The sequence below is a fragment of the Cydia fagiglandana genome, chromosome 19 (assembly GCF_963556715.1).
Source record: "Cydia fagiglandana chromosome 19, ilCydFagi1.1, whole genome shotgun sequence".
In the NCBI taxonomy this organism is placed as follows: domain Eukaryota; kingdom Metazoa; phylum Arthropoda; class Insecta; order Lepidoptera; family Tortricidae; genus Cydia; species Cydia fagiglandana.
Window position 1 is genome coordinate 7,609,209 of NC_085950.1, and position 24,461 is coordinate 7,633,669.

Consider the following 24,461-nt stretch of genomic DNA (forward strand, 5'->3'; position numbering starts at 1 on the left):
CTCACAAGGTTACTTTACTTAGTTTTGCTACGCTAAACTCAGGTGACATTGACAATACATACCGACTGACATATTGACATTGACAACCAATAACTTTTTTTACAAGAGATTGAAGTGTTACTATTAGTAAAAAAATTTATCTTATAAGTTATTTATAGTGGTAAGTTATCACTTCTACACTTTTAACACTTAACACACTAACACTTTTATTAAAAGGTTAGTTAAGAATTATGTACTTTTACTTTGTTAATTAAAATCTCACAGGATTTTTTTTCAGATTTATAAACATAAAGATACTGAAATGCGTAAATGTTAAATCATAACCATACGACCATCAAAACTTTGATTTCAAGTACTTACTTTGACTGAATTATTCATGGAAATAACTATGTCGCAGCAAAAAGTACCTTATCATTGACGTTGACGGCCTTGACGATGTCAACTGTCAGATCATGGTTGTTGATCGATTCAGTTTACTCTCATTTTGTTTTTATTTTAATAAAATGAAAACAAAGCGTTATATGATATTCTAATGCATCAAGCAGTATTTCACAACTTAACCCAGACATTACTTTTATAGTGCTGTGTCAGTATTTTACAATAAAGTATTGTTTTTGGTTATAAGTATTCGCGTAGTGATCAGCTGTTTTTAAAACTATGGGTTTTGTGGATAATTACACAGCGAGCCTCACGGCGACATTTTACGAGATGATTGGTGAGTTTGTTCTTGATTATTTTTATATACTTTGCAGTCTCAACAAGATTCATTTAAGGTTTTTCGTTAAAAAAATAATAGTTTTAATATTAGTTTTCAAACTCATTTTTATTGCGCCATTAGAGAAACCGGTTTGCCAGTTGACGAAATATTTGTTCTCTTTTTGCAATATCTAATGGTCACCTCATGGAAACATTTTATCTTGATATAGATAAGTACCTACATATCAAATCACATGACCCAGAAAACAAATGTAAGTACTTATGTTATTTATAATGTGCCTAGTTTTATTTAAATCTGATGATAAAAAAAAACCGGGCAAGTGCGAGTCGGACTCGCGCACGAAGGGTTCCGTACCATAATGCGAAAAAAAAAAACAAAAAAAAGCAAAAAAAACGGACACCCATCCAAGTACTGATCACTCCCGATGTTGCGAGCCCCATTTAAATCTTTATTTTATTCTGTTTTTACTATTTGTTGTTATAGCGGCAACAGAAATACATCATCTGTGAAAATTTCAACTGTCTAGCTATCACTGTTCGTGAGATACAGCCTGGTGACAGACGGACGGACGGACAGCGAAGTCTTAGTAATAGGGTCCCGTTTTACCCTTTGGGTACGGAACCCTAAAAAGATAATATCTGGTACTAACCATATAAAAATGCAAAAATGCGCGTTTTTCCAGAGACAAGACCTAGCTAGATTATTTGTCCCCGAAAACCCCCATATAGCAAATTTAATCAATTTATATATCCCCGGGGTATATAAATAAAAGAGAATTGCTCATTTAATTAGATATCACGTCTAGTTCAGTTTATAATTTGTATATAAAAGTGTTACTACTCCAAAACACAAATAAAAAAATATTCAGTTAGTTAATTTGATAGTTCTAAAAGAATATTATTAAGTTTCACTGATTTTTCTTAAGGCAAGCTTATAAGCTAAAAGCAATACATGTTTAAAAACCACATGACACACACTTTCATATTGTGATTAGTCACAATACAACAAAGAAAATTGTGACACAGAAAACATGTCCGTTATATATTTTAAGTTAAAAAAACTGTTTATAATAATTGCTGACATGACCTCTGAATCACCTGTAAGTTCTGATGTGCCATTGGGAAGTTTCCGAAATTGCGAAATTTCCACATTGTACAATTTCGGAAATTTCTCATATTTTTGTATGGGTACCGAAATTTTTTATGCCGAACAAACTATCTAAATCGTTCTAAGAGACGTTGAGTGACAGTTGAAATTTTCACAGATGATGTATTTTCTGTTGCCGCTATAACCTCTAGCCGACCATACGTCAAACCTGCAAGCAAAATTAAATTTTATTTTGTCAACACAAAGTTCAAATTAGAATGGAACAGGAGACCTTTTTATAGGTCTCTGGGCGGCTAGAGGATAGCACTAAATACTAAAAACAAAATAAAATAAATATTTTATTTGGGCTCCCATACAACAAACGTGATTTTTATTTGCCGTTTTTTGCGTAATGGTACGGAACCCTTCGTGCGCGAGACCGACTCGCACTTGGCCGGTTTTTTACCTATAATCTCGAGCTATGCGCAATTTAATTCATTCAATAAAGAGGTTTGCCAAGTTTTTTCCTTGAATATGTGATTTTGTTGCATTTTATACCGCTAGGAAACATACATTTGTTTCAAGGTTATATACGCAGTTAATAATGGATTCACGACTATAGTGTTTGATAACATAATACTTAAACTATGTTTATATGGGTGGTATTCCATCTGTCCAATGTCATTGCGTCACACTCTCTCATTTAAGCAAAATGTGAGACAAAATACACGTTGGACAAAGAAATTGGACTGGTGAAATATCACCCTAATGGCTCCTCTACACAATGAGCCAGCGCCGGCCACTCCAAGGGACGCATTTATATTGCTAAACAAGTGATATTGCTATCTCATTCTACTGCATTGCTGCGTCCCTTGGAGTGGCCGGCGCTGGCCCATCGCGTAGAGGAGCCATAAGGTACGCAACTATGTAGTATGCACTGTCACAGAATAAATAATAGTACTACCGTACAGAAAGGAAACTTCCTACAAAACCGAAGTTTAACAGCGGTTCAGGGTCGAATCATGCTACCCCTTTCTAACATATGGCACTATCCCTTTCGGCTATTTAGGGTTGTCAAAATTCAAGTGATTATCTTATCTGTGGTCGTGCACGCAAAAGGAAGTCAAGTGGTGCCAACCCTAATTGCTCGGAGCAATGCTGAGCCGAGCGGAGCCGAGTTTGGCCGAAGCACAGAATAAATAATAGTACTACCGTACAGAAAGGAAGCTTCCTACAAAACCGAAGTTTGACAGCGGTTCAGGGTCGAATCATGCTATCCCTTTTTAATACATGACACTATCCCTTTCGGCTATTTAGGGTTGTCAAAATTCAAGTGATTATCTTATCTGTGGTCGTGCACGCAAAAGGAAGTCAAGTGGTGCCAACCCTAAAAATTGCTCGGAGCAATGCTGAGCCGAGCGGAGCCGAGTTTGGCCGAAGTCAGGAGCTTCGCACCCCTGGCCGAAGTCAGGAGTTTCGCACCCCTGGCACTGTAGCAAAATATTTTAACTGTAAACCTTATATTCATAGATATAAGGTACACATTATCAAGCATCTGAATACCTACGTAATTACGTACAGTCACGCTCCGTGATTGTTGCGCCATCTAGGGTTCTAGCCTAGCTAATATGGACATTCCATAGCGTATGTATTGAACAACCAACTTAAGGCTCCTCTTCACGTTGGGCCAACGCCAACGCCAACGAGGGACGCAGCCATGCGGCAGAATGTGATAGTAATATCACTTGCTCCCTCTAACGCATAAATGCGCCCCTCGTTGGCGTTGGCGTTGGCGTTGGCCCAACGTGAATAGGATCCTTTAGCTAGGACCCTAAATGGGGTTGCCAGATGGTCGAGATTTGACGAGATTCTCCCGATTTTTAGCATGTGTTCCCGATTCCCGACAAAGTGAAAATTGTCCCGAAAAACAGCTTCACGTTATAAAACAATAATTTCAAGTTCCGAACTGTCGGCGAGCGTAGTGCCAATAATGTAAGATATCGTTGTTTTTAATACAATTAGGTACTTTAATTGAAATGTTTTTGTTTCCCGACTTAAGTCCCAAAATCCCGAAAAATTGATATTTTTTCCCGATAATAGCGCATTTCGATCTGGCAACCCTAGCCCTAAATGGCTCAACAATTACGGAGCGTGACGTCATCTTAAATATACATGTACCTACCTACATTCTTTGGGTTTCATAAGTACTTAAGTAAATACCAAAGACATATGTAACTTCGTATAAGATGAATAAAGTCTAAGAAAAAAAACGTGCCTCGGAAATCAAGAAAAAGTCATTCTCGGATAGATGGCGCACACACCTTTTGCCTATGCTCGGCTAAATGGCGTGACGACACCGTTTCATATTTAACAATTTATTAACTTTTCGACTCTATCAATCAGATGATAGAGTCGAAAAGTGGTAAACCACTTTCTTGGCTGACTGTACCTATATTTTATTTATTTTAATCTTTATTGCACAATACATGAAGGTACAAATGGCGGACTTAATGCCTTAAGGCATTCTCTACCAGTCAACCAATGGGTCAAACCAGAAAGATTAAGTAGGTGCAGGCTATATAACGTTATTGAATATTCGTTATATTGAATTTAAAATCGATTAAGTACTAAATATTATTCCAAAACCGCGATAGGTATCCATTTTATTTAACGATCGATTGTTTCTAGTATCATAATTTCTAACGTCACAGAGCCACACAGCTTGATAATTGTTTGACAAGCATATTTGAACCTTATGTTTATAGACACAAGCCTCAAATTGAAATGTGTCTTTCGGTTCTTTATAAGTAACTGAAACTAATATAAACCGTAACAAATTATGGTAGACGGCTCGTAGAAATAAAGGACATCGAAATCCGAAATTTCGTTCTTCTTCCTCGCGCTATCCCGGCATTTTGCCACAGCTCATGGAGCCTGGGGTCAGCTTGACAACTAATCCCAAGAATTGACGTAGGCACTAGTTTTTACGAAAGCGACTGCCATCTGACCTTCCAACCCAGAGGGTAAACAAGGCCTTATTGGGAATAGTCCGGTTTCCTCACGATGTTTTCCTTCACCGAAAAGCGACTGGTAAATATCAAATGGTATTTCATACATAAGTTCCGAAAAACTCATTGGTACGAGCCGGGGTTTGAACCCGCGGCCTTCTACCGTAGCGTACCGCTAGGCCACAAATCCGAAATTTCGTTATCTGCCTCTATAATATCAATTGAAAAGAGCAATCAAGAAGCCGCCTGCTTGCAAATCTTGCAATACATGGCTGTACTCTCTTCTCTCTAAATGTATGTTATTGGAGATTCAATCTTATTTGAATATAATAAAGTTAAGTTTCCTTTAGTAATTTTGGTGCCCAAACCGTTTTACAGGCACGAAAAGAAGAGTCGATAGAGAGGTAGATTTTTGATATTCGCAGTAGGCCCTCTGGACCGCGATAGCGACAGCAGCCGTAACGAAATCGCGATTTCTTGGACCCTTAAAACCTCCCATCCCTAAATCCGATAGTACCTATATATAAACTGTTATCAGTCTACTCTAGGGTTACCAGATACAAATTTAGAATTTCCTGACCTAATTCCTGATATTCGAATATTTTTCCTGATATTCATATTTAGGACGACGACGGGGGGGGGGGGGGGGGGCGTTAGCCATGGCCACTCGATGAGCCGTTAGCCGCGTTTTATTAAATTTATTATTTGTATTAATTTAAGTAAATAAAAAGGTACTTTATAAACTAACTCTATCAATTCTAAAAATTCCTGACATTTTCGTGTTCCGTCCCCATTCCTGACAAAAGGCCAAAATTCCTGACATGTCAGGAAAATTCCTGTCATCTGGTAACTCTAGTCTACTCTCTCTAAATCTGGACACTGGACATCCCTTTAGACATAGTAGTGCTAATGTAGGAATAGGAATTGCTCGAGGAACATGAAAAATGGAAAATTTTTATCCAAAACGTTTAGACAACGGTTTCACTCACTTAATTTTTTAGTGAGTGAAACCGTTGTCGTCTAAAGGCCCCTGTACATATTGGGCCAACGCTGGCCAGTCCAAGGGACGCAGCCATGCGGTAGAATGAGATAGCAATATCACTTGCTCCCTCTATAAATGCGTCCCCCAGACTGGCCCATGCTGGCCCAATATGTACAGGGGCCTTAAACATTTTAAAGTATGTCTCACGAAAATTTAATTTTGAACATCCAAAACCGAAAATAAACATATTTAACTTGTGTTGTCATGTTTGCCTGCATCGCTGCATACAGAGAATAATCTATCCACAATTATTATAAACAGCACATCTACCATTCTCATTTGTATTCTAAAATACACCTTATGTCCTTAAACAAAGATTCTAATTTAGGACGGAGTGAGTTTTAACTTATAGCCTTTTGGTAATTGCGACATGGTTGCAAATGCAACGTAAGCGATACTCGTATTTTACTGTAATCGGTTTAGCCGTGACTTCTATGTTCACGCACGCTATAGCATTTTAAAAAACCGGGCAAGTGCGAGTCGGACTCCGTACCACAATGCAAAAAAAAAAGCAAAAAAAAAAAACGGTCACCCATCCAAGTACTGACCACTCCCGACGTTGCTTAACTTTGGTCAAAAATCACGTTTGTTGTATGGGAGCCCCATTTAAATCTTTATTTTATTCCGTTTTTAGTATTTGTTGTTATATGTAGTGGCAACAGAAATACATCATCTCTGAAAATTTCAACTGTCTAGCTATCACGGTTCGTGAGATACAGCCTGGTGACAGACGGACGGACGGACGGACGGACGGACAGCGAAGTCTTAGTAATAGGGTCCCGTTTTACCCTTTGGGTACGGAACCCTAAAAACGTAGGTAACACCGGAATCACAGAATAAGTAATAGTACTACTTGTAGGAACAAAACCGAAGTTTGACAGCGGTTTAGGGTCGAATCATACTGCCTCTTCCTAACGCTACGTCTTACGTAGGCGAACAACGCGCGAACGCGGCGCGCCGCCTGACATTCGCGTGCAAATCGCGCCGCACCGCGTTCGCAACGAGATCGCTTACGTAGGACACTTCTATGGGCATCAAAGGATTGATTTCGCCGCGCCGCGCCGCGGCGCGTTCGCGCGTTGTTCGCCCACGTAAGACGTAGCGTAATATATGGCACTAATATTTGTTCTTGAGTCTGAGTGTTTTCTATGTATATAAGTATGTATTTATCTATATAAGGGGTCATCCATTAATTACATCACACTTTTAGGGGGAGGGAGGGGTCAAGAAATTGTGACATATTGTGACATGGGGGAGGGGGGAGGCACAAACTTTGTGACGTCACTTTAACTTCATCAGTAACCAAAATTTTATTTAAATTATTTTATTCGCTGTACATTTAAATAACAAGTTTTTAAAACGATAATCGTTTTTATTCGTTTAATTTTCTTTCCTAAGCAGTTTTGGGTTATAAAATTACTAATATTTATATCGTCAAAAATATTTTGATAAAATATTAATAATACTTAGGTACTTACTTAATTCGATTTGACGATTTCGTAGAAAAAATGTGACGTCACACTAGGAGGGAGGGGTTTGCCAAATGTGACCAAGTGTGACAAGGAGGGGGGAGGGGTCAAAAACCCTAGAAATTCGTGTGACGTAATTAATGGATGACCCCTAAGTATGTATATCGTCGCCTAGTACCCATAGTACAATCTTTGCTTAGTTTGGAGCTAGGGTGATCTGTGTAAAGATGTCCCCAATATTTATTTATTTCTTTATTTATTTATCCCTTTGGGCTATTAAGGGTCGTCAAAATTCAAGCCATTATCTTATTCGCACTTGGTTGGTTTTTAGGGTTCCGTACCCAAAGGGTAAAACGGGACCCTATTACTAAGACTCCGCTGTCCGTCCGTCCGTCCGTCCGTCTGTCACCAACCGTGATAGCTAGACAGTTGAAATTTTCACAGATGATGTATTTCTGTTTCCGCTATAACAACAAATACTAAAAGTACGGAACCCTCGGTGGGCGAGTCCGACTCGCACTTGTCCGGTTTTTTTATTTACAATGGTGTTTAGTTTATATCTTTGAATGATAATGTATGAAAAAATATAACAAAAGCTAATATATTTTGCAAAATTTAACTGTAGACTTGATTAAAACTTTTTTTTTACAATAAAAGTACATACTTTTTTATTTGCTAGATTGAACGTACGATAGAACTATGTCAATAGTCCCTAATCCTTTACTTTAAAAGCGTTAAGATAGGTAAGCAAACTTCACATGTAATTTAAGAATGATAATATGTAATTCCCTTTGGTCAGCACGACTGACGTCTCGTCATAATCATTCTCGACCGAACCTTGGCGACAACCATACGTTTCAAACGTAACGTGACTTGTGACTTATATGCATTTTGGCTGTATCTACTCCGGTCGGCGGGTTATCAGTGCACTTGGTCAGTGTTATTTAAAAAAATAAAAAGGTTTTTTATTGGTGAGCAATGGTGGACAGTCAGTGCGGAGCGCGGCAAGTGAAAACGTACATCATGAGTGACTTATTAAAAAAGTTCGATTTGGACGCGACAAATGATTTTGTGAAAATAGCTATAGCTATAGCCGGCTTTTATATGGGAATATTTTATTGTAAGTATTATTTTATATATTATTTTACGGTGTAAGTGTTGTGAGGGGATTTTTCACTGGGATTGAGTTAAATTAGGTACCGGATTCGTTTTTTATAACTTACATGTTTAATCGAATGTAGTAATCTTAATTCCAATTTTATTCTGCAAGTTGGCCTCAACGGCTCGTTCACAAATAGAGCGATAAGTCAATTTATATTGATCAATTATTTGGCTACCTATCGATTTTAAATTAAGAGTAATTTGATATTACTTAAGATTACAAACTGAGCGGTTTCCCAAAACCACAGCAACCGACCCGTTTCAAATTCCGTGCCATTTGCCCATTTATATCCAAAACCACAACGCCGGTCACTGGACTTGTACGAAACACAATTCGGACATTTGCAAATTTGGAACGCAGCCAAATGGTCGAAAAAAAAAATAGGGCGGGAAAATATCATAGACTTTTTCGTTTACTTCAAACTAAGGATTTGAAATTAGGTTCACAGCCATTTTTTCTGCATTTTGAACCCTAATGTCCAAATAAAAAAAATAGAAAACTATCATCGAGAGTCATAGAAATTAAATTATACAGCCAATTTTATTCTTAAAAAAATCGCGATCATTTTAAATTTTATTTAAAATAAGAAAATAGAATAAATAATATAAGTAAATAAGTTGGATACCATTTTCTCTGTACGAATGCATGTTATTTTAGTTTATCATCCTACTTGTTTCTGTAACACAAAAAATCCTAACTCAAGACCCACAGGCGTGTATGTATCATATACCTACGTATTTTTTAACACATATTATGGCTATTATAGTTAGTAATAAATATTTATATTTCTATCCGGATGTGATTAAACAATCGTAAGATTAATATATTTTTGATACGTATAATTACAAATGTATGTTACTAGTGCAAGACCGCGGCTGAGTCAGTAGCATGTCGAAAACACGTGATCCGATTATTATTAAAAAGTTATTAGTGACAGTTTGTTGATTAAATATGTGATCAACAGAAGATTCGAGTTGACGCACAAATAACTAAAGGTTATGTAATTATTTGTGCTTATATCAGCGGTAAACGGATTTGCAGCTAACAGGCCGCGTAGCCAAAATGCCAATCGCTTACGCTCCGTAGCGATCGAAACGCAACTGTTACTGTCGTACTAATATGGAAGATAATATGGATGATATAGTCACACCAATAAAAGTCTGCAGCGGATTTGATAGCCCACGCAGTGTAAGTATACGTCATAATTTCATATTAGAAGTTTGACGTTTAAAATCACGCTCGCAGCAAAATAGAACTTTGCTCACAATTTTACAATGTAATTTAGCAACAGTAAACTTCGTGATACTGAGGTGAAAATTATATTAAACATAAGTCTAACCACTCTTTTATATTCGGAGTAGGATGTTAAAACACGTATAGTCGCACCAGTAAAAGACTGCAGCGGATTTGATAGCCCACGCAGTGTAAGTGTCATGATTTCATACAAGTTTGACGTTTAAAATGACACTTGCACTGCGTGGGCTATCAAAATCGCTGCAGACTTTTTACGGTTTGACTATAGAGAGACACAAAGTGTTTCGTTGTCGAAGCGATAGCGATTGTAACCTTGGCTAGGCCGGCAGATGTACAAGATACCGATCGACGTATCGAACGAGCGAGCGAAGCTAAGCGAAGTTCTTTTCGAACGAGCAAGCGAAGCTAAGCGAAGTTCTTAAATTCAACTTGGAACAGGCGGCTAGCTAGGGGCACGTCCCGGTTTTTTTAATGTTTTTAAGCTGAACTATCGGAGGATATTCGTTTGATGGACAGTAACTTAAGTAAAGTTCCAATTTAAATAAAATTGTGTAATCATGTAGTTGAGGGCATTCTTTTTTAGTCATTAAATTATGAGCAGGCTTGATCAAGGGGCTATTGAGCTAGAACAGCTTAGAGGCTATAAAGCTCGATGGTACCATAATATTGCATTGTCATCCGATTTATACATCCATGCAAAATTTCAGTTCAATCGGAAACCGGCAAGTGGATCAAATTTAACTTGCAAGATTTGATTACACACAGACAGACAGACAGACAGACAGACAACGGTCAGGTGAAACTAAATAAAAGCTTGTAAAATTGCATTGCCCCTAGATTTATTCGTTGCAACTATTACTTATCATTGCGTAAGAATAAAAAAAAATATTTACCTATTTCGAAAATTGGTCGAATGTTTAATTTCTTCAATAAAAACAGATAGAAAAGTATCGGAGTTCAATCGCTGACCGATAGCGGACGGCCGATAAAATAAAACGTCAAGCGCGAGCCGGGCATTACGTTAGTGTTCTTGTGTGTTGATGAGTGCGTGATTTTTTATCAAATTTTCTCATCACTACACCTTTTTAAAACACGGTCCGGCGTCGCGTCTGTCTGTATGTTCGCGATAAACTCAAAAACTACTAGAGTAATTCTGGACAACCTTATAGCAGTTATTAGCACAATACAAATGTGGGTGCAACAAATTTTTACTCTAACAAAATAATATATATACATATATACACGGTGGCTAAAAAATAACTGCATTCCTGTTGCCAGAAGCCAGGAGGAAACAGACAATTTTTTTTGCGTTATCGGGGTTGGTCTCATAGTAAAAGTTGCTCAGTATAATCCCAAAACCTCCCTGGCAACGGAAATGCAGTTATTTTTTAGCCACCCTGTAGGTACCTATTAGCATACTATTAGTGCCATGCCTCCATTTTGCAACCCTCTTAGCTGTATTTAGCGACACTTGCACATCCACTCATTCCCGATACATCTAAACCAGTGCCCATTATAATTTGACCTCAATATAAATTACAACTACGCTTTTTCCAAGCTTCCACTTATACTGGTTAATGAGACAAACTGAATAAGAATCATAGGGCAGGTGTCTAGCCTTAAACAGCTGCTTGGAAAGTGCTATACGAAAATACGCCCTATTATATATGAGATACAGATGAAATTTTATTAACATTAATAAAATGATTATGATCGAACGGTTATAGGCATTTCGTGTCATCACCAGACTTATACTGGACACTAGCCTTTTTTAGAACGACTAGGGGGTTATTAAATAGTTCAGGGCAAACAGTAAAAGGGTACACTTTGTATACAATTTCCATACTAATAAAGTAATAACACCGTTTATTAATTGCGTTTTAAACACGGTGGCTAAAAAATAACTGCATTCCCGTTACCAGGGAGGTTTTGTGATTATACTGAGCAACTTTTACTATGGAACCAAACCCGAAATCGCAAAAAAAATACCCTCCCATAGAAAATGGACCAGCCAATATGTTTGAAACAGCCAAATTTTATTATCAAGGCGTAGAGTGCTTGTGAAATATTATGAACACCTTGGCCGCTCCGATATATATGATGGCGACTGTGCCATTTAACTTTGGCACAGAACAAATACCTAATAGTACTAGGTACAGAAGACTCACTCTCTAACAAAACGCGTCTGTTACAATCAGCACAGATATGGCCGCTAGGTGGCGACAGCGCCACGCGCGGCTTATGGCTTTCCCCAAAATGGGGGTGGAACGGATGTACTTTTAGCTACCTGTAGCAAAGCGACGAAATCGCGGAGTGAGCCACGCCTGACTTTGGCTAACGGAACTCTAAAACTATTGTTTCCAGTCATTATCGTTAGGTACATACCTTTGAACCCTGTGAAAACATTGAATATCACACTTTGCTGTTATCTGCGAAAACAGCCTACTGCCCAATATCGCGTTGTAGGGGAGACCGAGGTGAGTTGTGACAGAGGAGAGTTGTGACATCGTCGATTTTTTGGAAGTTATTGACTAGAAACTAGGTCGCAACAGTGTGCGTTTGTTAGCTCGTAACTTGAACTACCAAACGCACGCTATTGCGACCTAGTTTCTAGTTAATAGATTCCAAAAAATCGACGATGTCACAACTCTCCTCTGTCACAACTCTCCTCGGTCTCCCCTACCTAAACATATGCCGATAGAAATTCACAGAAAAAGACTGACACACTTTGGTAAATCGTATTTTGTTTAAAGTGTCATTCTATGGAACTTGCTAATTAAGTAAACAAACCGCCATATTGAAATTGTCTCTGAATGATGATTTAAATATTGACTTTTGTTTACATAGTTAGCAAGTTCCATAGAATGACACTTTAGGTATACAATAAATGTATAAAGTACTATTATTCATTTAGTATTCATTTAGTTTTGCTTCCATGTAGGTAGTATTTACGGTGCCCTATTGATATTCCGAAAAAAATTACGCCGATTTTTGTTTCGCCGACAACGATTCGCCGACGGGTTCTTTGGCAAAGTAACGATTGGCCGAATCTCATTACGCATAGTAGTCGTCATAATCATTTAGTAACTGTCATAATTAACCGAGAAACCATTGGTCGAAACACAATAGGTCGAATGTTCATTTGGCATTAATATTGACTAGAAAAACTTCTCTCTAATTTATTACTTTACTAAATTAACTTTCACATACTCGTAGTATTCATTGAAATTGCTAAAAAAGCAGTTTAGGTTAGTTTAGAGCTGCACCCTTAAGAAAACGAACCGTTGCTGGAAAAGTGGGTTAGGTTAGGTTAGAACTGCGACCCCCAAGAAAACGAACTGTTGCCAGAAAATTGGGTTAGGTTAGATCTACGACCCTCAAAAAAACGAACTTTTTCCAGAAAAGTTGATTAGGTTAGGTTAGAACTGCGACCCCTAAAAAAATAATTCTTTCCAGAAAAGCAGATTGCGTTAATTGACGAATAACGACTCAATAAATAAAATTCGACTAAATGACTATTCTGTATCTTAAATTTTGGTTAAAACCGTATTTATAAGAAGTAACTTTTCTACAGGTCCATGAATCTGTGAAATGAAATTAAGTACATGAACAAATTGTCCTTGAAACTAAACCAATGTTTAAATTTTTTGGTAAACCATAACTAATCCGAACTAAAATTACTTGAAGTGTGTAAAGATTTTGCCATTTGAAATTACTTGAATTTTTTTTCTTAGAAACAAAAATCTATAGAAACATTTCCGGCAAAACAAAGCTAAACCACATATTAACTCACATTACATTCACGTTAGACTCGTCTATAATGTGAGTTAATGTGTGTTCAAAACGCGAAAGTTTAAAATATTATAAAGCTAAACCATACAAATATAATATTTTTTATAAACCATAATTTACTTAAAATAGGATAATATTATATTTCATCCTTTATATGGGTTTTCTTTATTTCTGCAAAAAGTTTTTGTTTCGAAAATAACGACTTATATATAAAGTGTGAAACGTTATTCGACTAAACGTTGCTTAAATGAAACGATTACTCTGCTAAATGGAAATCGTCCAATAATAGTTACTGCTAATTTACACAGAAGCGAACTGAACGGTATGTGAACCAAGAGTCTACGTAACGTTAGTCGACCAAAAGTTACACTGACAAATAAATGACTCTGCGAAACGATGTTCGGCGAATCGTTGTCGGCGAATCGATGATCTGCTAAAAGTTTTTCGGAGAATCATTAGGTACCCAGTATTTACATATTTCTTATGGTATCACATGGACCCTGAATAGGATGAGAGTACTGGGTAGTTTAAATTGCCAAATTCCTAAGCGTATGGCATAGTTATGCGCATCTAAAAAAAAACAAAATCTGTGCCTCCCCCTGTAACCATGAATAAGGTTTAAAAGAGAAATACTTTCGTATGGAGACTTGGAGACACAAAGCTTCAGTCGCCTCTTTTGGATGAAAAGCAAATGCACAGACTACACATACACAATTTGCGACAAATTGTACCTATATAAAAGAAATCACATAGTAAAAATATAACACTAACTGAATTTATATCAGTGCCTCAAAAAAAAAGATTAGAGAAATTGTTTATTGAATCTCTTATCTCTGACAATAGTGACAAGTTGAAGGACACTTTTATCGGCATTTAATGCTCAACTTGCTCAAGTATGAAAACAGCATGCTGATTTCATTCATATATTACCATTAATAACTCGTACTTGTACACTTTTTATTTCTTTTTGGCCTTCGGCATATAGCTTTACACAAAACGAGAAAAAAAACTGCGACGGCGCAACCCTAACCCTTTATGTGGTTAAGCTACATAGCTTGAGCACATAAAAGGGTTCCTCACGTTACAATAAAACAAACAAAACTTCTGAAAATTTTAACCGAAAAATTTTAGTTTCTAGAGATAGTTCGAAAAGTGTATACATGTTTATGAATTGTATGATACTGACTATGTATTAACAGTATAACTGTCTTGGTATCCAACAGCTGTAAACTTATACCTAGTTTTTGTCTGAATAAAGAACCCGGGTTTTTGTAAAACAACCTCTTCATTCAAAAGTCGGTTGAAAATGTTTTAACAAAATGAGCGATTTAGCAAAATAATATAAGTAGTACATCGGCGATAACTCAATAATTGTGCAAATGATTATATGTTCAAAATTTCTCTGAAATTGTTTTATTACTAAGTTTTTTTGTAAAATTGTACGTCGATTGCTTTACAATTTAATGTGTTCCATTTTCGAAGCGAATATATTCAAATCGTTAGGATGTAATGAGAACAAATTGGCAGTTCCACGATGGTTCCAGACAAGTGGTTCGCAACACACCCATTTTTCGAGATAGGCGGACCATAATAAACTGACCTTCGGCTCAAGAATAGGTTACATTTTTTTATACTACATCGGTGGCAAACAAGCATACGGCATGATGGTAAGCAGTCACCGTAGCCTATGGACGCTTAGTATAGATATTTCCTATTTCTTTGCTCTCGAGAGTAGTACAGAAGCATGACTTAGTTTTCCCTCGGTGGATTTTATTTTATTCTTTTCTGAGCGATTTTAAGCAAGCAAGCGCTTAAACTTCTAGTGTTGGTTCAGACAATAAGAAAATCGATTTTAGTAAATAAGTAATTATAAAGGTAATTTCTCATCTACCAACCAAAAGAAAAACAATGAAACGAAATGACTCCCCTTGGTAGCTAGAGGTTAAAATTATCCACTTTTAGAAGCTTTTAATACTTACACTGATTTTTGTTCTTGCGTGTTTACAAGATAAATAACTTAGTTGGTTAGGATTTTGCTAATTTAAAACATGAACGGACGTCTCAAAATTGGCAAAAACTACACCATAGTCCAAACAGTGTGTACCCAGGGAGCCGATTTTTGAAATTCGACCACTCGATTTCGTGTATTTCGTTAAATAATATCTCCACTACTAGGCATTTAAATTCTACTAATAGAACTGAAATCGAGTGGTTAATACCAATAGATTCCAAATTTGGTTCGCTCGTATTTTAAAAATTAGCATTTCGCCGTTTTCCACCGATTTTCGAGTGGCGAAATCGAGCAATCGAAATTCAAAAATCGGCCCCCAGCTTAAATGGGTTAGAAAATTACACGTTTAGTATAATTGCATACAATTCGCTTAGCGTCTTTGACCTTGACTTTATCATCACCCGCCGATGTATATTGACCTTTTCTTCACACGCTATAGTTTCACTCAAGTCTTATTCTGGTGTCTCGCCATTTCAGAATAGCAAAGTGAATTTGAAATAGAGAGTTATTGTCATGGTAAATTATGTATAGCTACAGTACATTTACTGCCATCTTTCGACAGACGATTAAAACTGTTAAAGTGTCATTCTATAGAACTTGCTAATTATGTAAACAAACATCACTAGTAAATTAAATTCATCATTTTTGACAGTTTCAATATGGCGCTTTATTTACATAGTTAGCAAGTTCCATAGAATGACACTATAGAACCCCATTTGACTTTGATCATTACTCTTTCACTGATATGTGTTACCTAACTTGTTAGATATTATTAACGCCATCTACTCGAGAGTAGGTTATGGCGCCATCGCTCGAAAAGATTGCACCTTTGGCCTATAGTCGATTAGATGGCGTTAATATTAATAATTAATAAATTAACGCATATCAGTGAAAGAATAAGGATCAAAGTCAAATGGCGTTCCAACAGCTTTATCTTCTGTCGATAGATGTCAGTAAATTTACAGTGGCTACATAATTTACTTAATATATGGAAAGATATAAAAGACGTAAAAACCTGATATTTTTTGGAGTGGAAGAAACTGAAAATAACTATCACAATTTAGAGAAAAAAATTCTAGATATTATAAGGAACATTTTACAAATTCGTTGTACCGAAAACTGCATAGAACACGTCAGAAGACTTGGAAAAAAAGGAGAGAAAGTTAGACCCGTTGTTGTTACACTGCTCACCATGGGGTTAAAAATAAACATACAGCAAAACAAGAAAAAATTTGAAAATACCCCTTATTACACAAAAGAAGACTACCCCCTGGAGGTACTTAACAAACGCAAAGAACTTCAAATACAAGCGGAAAAAGAAAGGGAACAAGGTCGGAAAGCAATTGTAAAATACGACAAGCTCATCATACTTCAACAACAAAAACCACGTTCACCTCAGGAAAAAGCTTATAATAAAAAGAGAAACTTATCACAATCTCCGGATGCAGCAACAAACTCACTGGATTTGGGCAACCAAAATAGAAACCAACCGAACAAAATGTACAAAACAAATAGCATGGATAAATATATCATAAAAGCTCCTACATTTACCTACCCGGAGAGTACCTCTGCCAAAACACAATCCGCCAGCCAAAACCAGAACATGTAGCAATCAACATGCCCCTCTCGGTGTCTCCCAGAACGGCTTGTCACCGCGGGAGATAAAGACTATAACCCTCCAACACAAAAACACCAACGACTGTATATATGTACGTATAATGTGAGGTCACTATCATCACCTCAAAGAATGATACTACTTCAACATTCATTAAGTAAAATAAAGTATGATATCATTGGATTAGCGGAAGTTAGAAAGCTTGGAAGCAACATCGAGGAACTTGAGGAGGATATTTTCTGCTATACAGGACAAACAAAGGGTCGCCACGGTGTTGGCTTCCTGATAAAAAAGAAATATAAATCAAACATCGTAAACTACATAGGACTGTCTGAAAGAGTATGTATACTAAACCTTATATTTGAAACAACAAAAATATCCTTAATACAAGTATATGCACCCACTAGTGAAGCTTCGGAAGATGAAATACAATTATTTTACAAGCAATTGGAATCCGCTCAAAACCTCGCTAATGGGATATTAATTATAATGGGAGACTTAAACGCGAAAATTGGACAAAGGAACGAGGGCGAAAACATAATAATGGGACCATACGGTTACGGAGAAAGAAATCAAAGAGGCAAATATCTACTGGAATACGCCCTAAGAAACAAACTTACCATTATAAATACATTATTTAGAAAAAAAACAGAAACAACTGTGGACATGGTCCAGTCCAAGTGGAGAATACAAGAACCAAATAGATTTTATCCTCAGTAGCAACCCGACAAAATTTTCAAACATAGAAACTATTAAAAATAATATATTTTCAAGCGACCATAAGTTAATACGTAGCACGCTCAACTTAGGGAAACAAAAGAAATCTAGAGCAAAGTTCAGCAACCGTCGAGTCCTACTCCAAGGGAAAGAAACAGTAAAAACATTCATAAACTCATTAAAAAGTGAATTACAAAAAATTAGTCGCTGCGAAAATGAAGATGTAGAGTCATACTACTGTAAAATAGAGTCAGCCATAACACAAGGCATAAATAACACAACCTCTACACATGAAAAAAAGAAGATAATATCAGAAGAAACAAACTGTATGATAAAAAGGCGAATCGAATTGCAACGAAAACATCCAAAAAACAAAGAAGAGAAACAAGAACTTTCAAACTTATATAAAACCATAAACAAGAGATTAAAAAGAGACTACGAAAACTATAGAATGAAAGTAATAGAATCAAGCTTATTAAAATCAGGAAGTCAAAAACGGGCGTTTAAACAACTTAACACTAGTAAACCTTGGATTCAAAAATTGAAATCAACACATCCAGACAAAGGTGCGCAAACAAGGTCAGATATAGTAAAAACAGCTTCAGACTTTTATAAGGACCTCTATAACTACCAAGACTGCAACATCAACGAAATAGAAACCCAACAAAATAAAATAGCTTCTACATCACCTAAGGCAGTATCCGTCAGAGATTTCGAAGAGACAGAAATAATAAGACAGATAGACAGACTTAAACAAGAAAAAAGCCCCGGACATGACAGCATACCAAACGAAGCTCTCAAACTAGGTAAACATTTACTGGCAGGTCCACTTACAACGCTATTCAATAAAATACTCAAAGAACAAAAAGTACCAGATAAATGGGCAGAGTCAAGAATTACCTTACTGTACAAGAAAGGAGACCCGACGGATATGAACAATTACCGCCCCATAAGTCTGCTTCCTACGATATACAAATTATTCGCAGCCTGTTTAAATAAAAGAATAGAGCCAGAAATAGAAAAACACCAACCCGTAGAGCAGGCAGGATTCCGGAAAGGTTTTTGCACAATCGATCACATCCATACGCTGGAACAAATAATCGAAAAGCATCAAGAATATCGACAACCCCTATACCTAGCATTTATTGACTATGCAAAAGCTTTTGATTCTTTGTCCCACGAAAGCCTATGGCAAGCACTAGAGACCCAAAACATCCCGGAAACTTATATAAAAATCCTGAAAGACATATATAGCAAAAGTATAAGCAGGGTGAAATTGGACAGACTAGGACCAGTGATAAAAATTTGTAGAGGTGTGAAACAGGGAGACCCGCTATCGCCTACAATCTTCATCTCAGTCCTACAACATATAATGAAAGACCTGAGCTGGAAACACAAAGGTATCAACGTAAAGGGGAAAAACCTAAGTAACCTTCGGTTCGCTGATGACATAGTACTTTTCGCAGAATCATCAAGACAATTGCAAGAAATGATATCAGAACTATGCTCAGCAAGCAAAAGGATAGGATTGGAACTAAACTCATCAAAAACAAAAGTAATGACCAATACCCTCCAAAAACCTATACTGGTAGACAACACACGAAAGTTAGAATATGTCGACAATTACATATATTTAGGAAAACGTATTTCATTTAATACCAACCGAAATAATGACGAAGTCGACAGGAGAATCAGCATGACATGGAATAAGTTCTGGAGCCTGAAAGAAATATTAAAATCGAAGCTACCACTAAAACTAAAAAAGAAAGTCATGGACGGATGCCTGCTCCCCTGCATGTCGTACGGATGTCAAACTTGGATATACAACTTCTATACAAAGGACAAAATACAGAAGGCCCAGCGTGCAATGGAGAGGAGTATCCTGAACATTAGGCTGAAGGACAGACAACGATCCCAAGATATACGTAAAAAAACCAACGCCATTGATGCTCTAGAACATATGAAACGCCTGAAGTGGAAGTGGGCTGGTCATGTGGCAAGAATGACAGATGAAAGGTGGACACAACTTACTACTACATGGCCGGGCCCAAGGGCTAAGAGAGGCCAAGGACGCCCTAGAGATCGCTGGGTCAAAGATATTAAAAAAACTGCCGGAGACAACTGGATACAGAAAGCCCATTCAAGGTCAACTTGGAAACTGTTGGAGGAGGCCTTCACCCGTCAGGGGCCTTAATTACCATTAATATATTACAATTTACAAATTTATATTCATTATGTACTAGTTAAGGTAGATTAAGGATGAAAATAAAGGCTTAATTATTATTAATTATTACATAATTTACTTTGACAATAAAGTGCATAGAGCACTTTATTCTCTTTGATAATAGTAATATGAGGGTTTATACAACTGGAAACAGTGCCAATTGCACGGAATATGAGTAAACGTAAGATTTCGGAAATCGTTATAAATTACAATCGATAACTATAAGGGGTCATCCATTAATTACATCACACGAATTTATAGGTTTTTAACCCCCCCTTCCCTTCTTTGTTACGCATGGTCACATTTGGCAACCCCCAGGGTGTGACGTCACATTTTTTTAACGAAATCGGCAAATCGAATTAAGTCATCATCATCATCATCATATCAGCCCTTTATCGCCCACTGCTGAGCATAGGCCTCTCTTCTAGTACGCCACTTGTCCCGGTCCTGAGCTAATCTCATCCAGCAGCTAATCGAATTAAGTAGGTTGTACCTATTATTAATATTTTATCAAAATATTAAAAAAAAGAGATATAGTAATTTTATAACCCAAAACTGATTAGAAAAAAAGATACCTGACTATAAAACCTAAATAATTAAACAAAATTAGGTAAGTAGGTATGTACTGAAAAATGCTCGTTGATGTCTTCTATTCTATCCATTTAATTGGTTTGGTCCTATCTATACTGCAAAACGTAATTCAAGAGCAAAAAAAGTAAGACAATGTTGCCACTGCAAAAATTTGTTTGTAAAATAGTAAATTCCTTTTGATAAATAATCACGCTAAGGTAATTTATTTATTAGTAACTTTACTCCTACGATTTGAAAAAGTACATTTATTTACTTATTTTTACATAAATACAAGACGCGCGAGTAATAAAGTGGCAAAATTTCTTACTTTTTAGGGTTCCGTACCCAAAGGGTAAAACGGGACTCTATTACTAAGACTTCGCTGTCCGTCCGTCCGTCCGTCCGTCCGTCTGTCTGTCACCAGGCTGTATCTCACGAACCGTGATAGCTAGACAGTTGAAATTTTCACAGATGATGTATTTCTGTTGCCGCTATAACAACAAATAAGTACTAAAAACAGAATAAAATAAAGATTTAAATGGGGCTCCCATACAACAAACGTGATTTTTGACCAAAGTTAAGCAACGTCGGGAGTGGTCAGTACTTGGATGGGTGACCGTTTTTTTTGCTTTTTTTTGTTTTTTTTTTTGCATTATGGTACGGAACCCTTCGTGCGCGAGTCCGACTCGCACTTGCCCGGTTTTTTTGGTCTTGAATTACGTTTTGCAGTTTAGTCATCAATCAAATTCATTATAGTTCACTAAAGTGTGTCATTTTAGTTGAGTCCGGAGCCCATAGTGAAAGGTATGCCAATGCCATTATAGTTTGGTTTACGAAGTCTTTAATTCAACCATTGAAGTCGACGAGTAAAAAGAAATTACTAAAAGAACATCCCGCTGTCAGTCTATTCCTCTGTATTCCCTCAGAATAAACCCCCTAAGCACACAAAATGTTAATTTCTTCGCTCCACTGCGATCATTACGTGAACAGGAGTAATTTTTCAAATTTATAATAACCGGGATTCTTGAAAAACATGTCTGGACTCTACATATTCCAATTACCTACTACATCTCCGTCCATTCCATCTGGGACCTCAAGAACCGTTCGAATTAAAGGAAATTGGAGGTCAAATTATATTGGTTTTGCTGGTTAGTTGTTTGGTGGGACGTAAGTTTTGCACTTTCGATTTTTTTGCGGGCAATTTACTGTGGTATTTCTTTTTTGAAGTTAATTTCGTTTGCTGCAGTTTTCATGATGATTATTTAAAGGCGAATAAGTTTTTAGGCTTACAAAATTGCATGACACATTATAAATAAATTATGAAAATTATAAGATTCTGGCAATTGACCGTCTGTGGCAATACTGATACATATTTCGATGCGTAAGGTCCATTAGGGTAACGTCAAAAGCGGAATAATTTTGAGATGAAAAGAAGCACTTCATACTTTGATAAGACTTATGGTAACATTCCATTTCTAACCGCAGCTGCACTACCGGTACTGAACGCGTCGCTGTCATTGTCAATTTCCATAGTACAATTGACAGTAGTGCAGCTGTCGTTGGAAATGGAATGTTACGTTAAGCAGTTTTGTAGAAATTTCTAATTTTTAAAATTACCCCGTTTTCGAAGTTACCTTCATTTTTAACCGACTTCCATTTCATAGAAGGAGGAGGTTCTGTATTCGGTTGTGGCTATTTTTAAACGTATGACTTCACAAATAACGAAAAGGAAATTTAAATACATATTTCGGCTATTTCTGAATGATTATATTATTCATTCTACTTGACTAATTTTAGTATCGTTTGGTATCGTGTAAAGATGATGTACTTTATGACAGTTGTGTTTTTAATTTTAAACGTGTTGAACGACAATTATCTTCGTTACATAATCATAACCGAGTAGGTTATAATAACTAACGAATAACCTATGTCACGACGGATTCATTGAGAAATCGTGATCATGATCGCGAATGACAGTTAAAGTACTTTTACCATAAATAAATTCTCGTAATAAGTGAAATTAAATCTAAAACAAATACCTACTGGCTCCGTGAGCTGTAGAATTCACTCTATGGCTTAGTCATTTAGAAAGATTCTAAAACGAATTCGACATAAAATTCTGTTTAAGTAATTATCCAATCTGTTCACCAAATTTCACGAGTAACGGAGACCTTCGCTTTCGCTCGGTCAAATAAAATAATGACTCTTTAAGGTCGCTTTAGCGATAAGGTACATAAGATCGCCAATAATTATCTCTAATATCTCTATATACCTACTTGGGACGATTTTCAGACAAAATATAGGTACATATTCTTTCTCTGCTCATCGCTATTATTCTTTCTTATTTTAATATGTAATACAAAGTAATGATAATGATAGGTGTCAACCCGGCTTAACGACATAAACTAAATTATAACGAGATGGATCACTCGTGCAATTTGCACGCTTGCTCTTTTTGCGCCCATGCCCGTGCAGACGTTAGGGTTGCCAACTCGGATTTGAAAAAATGCTAGACTAATGTCTAGATTATGCCAAAATTATGCCAAATATTTTTGAAACACCTATGCTAAAAAATGCTAAAATATCACTTGAAATTAGACACTTAAAACACATATTTTTTTCAAATTTACCGCCTTTTTCTACTGACAAGATACTTACTACTACTGCTTGACCAACTTTATATAGTCCGTTGACGTCCATCCGTCCACAAAAGTCAAAATTCATATGAAAATATGAACCACATAAGGCGATGGCGCATATTGTTGCTGCCAAGTTGGTGCAAACTTGGCTTAGACTAAATTATGCTAAAAAATATGCCAGATGCTAAATCGAAAATTTTGGTGCCAAAGCATCATTTATGCCAAGTTGGCAACACTGGTTGCTGATCTGCATTCTTTCACTTTATAACACGAAGCCCTCATTCACAGTGAGCCTTACGTAACACTGTCAAAAAAATTTGCAGTCTCCTACTTATTGGACCCGCGCATTGAGTTAAGCCTTCAAAAGATGTATTTATGACATCAAAGGCTAGACTCCTTTTAGGAGTTGTAAATGTGTAAAACTGGCGAAAATTCATGGATTTCTGATTAAAACGTAACAGACAAACGTAATCTTTTCAACCCAACATGATTCTGTTGAAGTAGCTGAAAAAAGAAATTGAGTGGGAGATTCATATGTACTCGCTTTAATTTATTTGTATTATAATTTCTTGCAACAAAAACAAGTCACAAACATAGGTATATTAGGTATATAATATAAGTATGTTGTTACTTCAATGTTCAATTGTTCATGTCTTAATGTTATCTAAATCATGATGTCGTTTTAAAATGAAAAAAAGGAATGAATGAATGATGAATGAATGTATTAAAATGTGAGCTTCGATAGTTGGCAGCGCCTAGGTTCATGTGACTTAACCGCGACTGGTTTCTCTGTAAATGGACCATCTTTTTATTGCCATGCCCATGTCACATAGTGTAGCCTATATTTAGTGACGGACTACATTAAGGCGACCTTCAGCGGGTTGTTAACGGACTTCGGCCGCAATACAAGTTTTATAGGCATGAGATCCCGTTATTTTCAAACTCAGAGCCTTTAACTGGAGTCGCCTTTGAGAGCTTACCACTCTGCCGAAAAACTTGCACAATTGTGCAAACTTTTGTATGGGTTGACATGGGGTCCATATTGGGTCGCATAACAATTGTTTGTCCTAATGTAATGTTACGCATAAAACTCATTTCGCATAATTGTTATTGTGCTGGAAATATTAATATTTCTGAAAAATTATAACACAAAC

The 24,461-nt window shown here is 36.6% G+C and overlaps 1 protein-coding gene across 1 annotated transcript in view; it reads left to right on the plus strand.

Annotated features, from left to right (window-relative positions):
• The first annotated feature begins 8,283 nt into the window (after positions 1 to 8,283).
• LOC134674208 (DGAT1/2-independent enzyme synthesizing storage lipids) overlaps positions 8,284 to 24,461 on the plus strand; it is a 36,156-nt gene continuing 19,978 nt past the window's right edge. Inside the window, exon 1 of the mRNA XM_063532266.1 lies at positions 8,284 to 8,443. Within this exon, the coding sequence (XP_063388336.1) occupies positions 8,302 to 8,443 (142 nt within the window). The 5' untranslated portion in view covers positions 8,284 to 8,301. The remainder of the gene's footprint in view (positions 8,444 to 24,461) is intronic.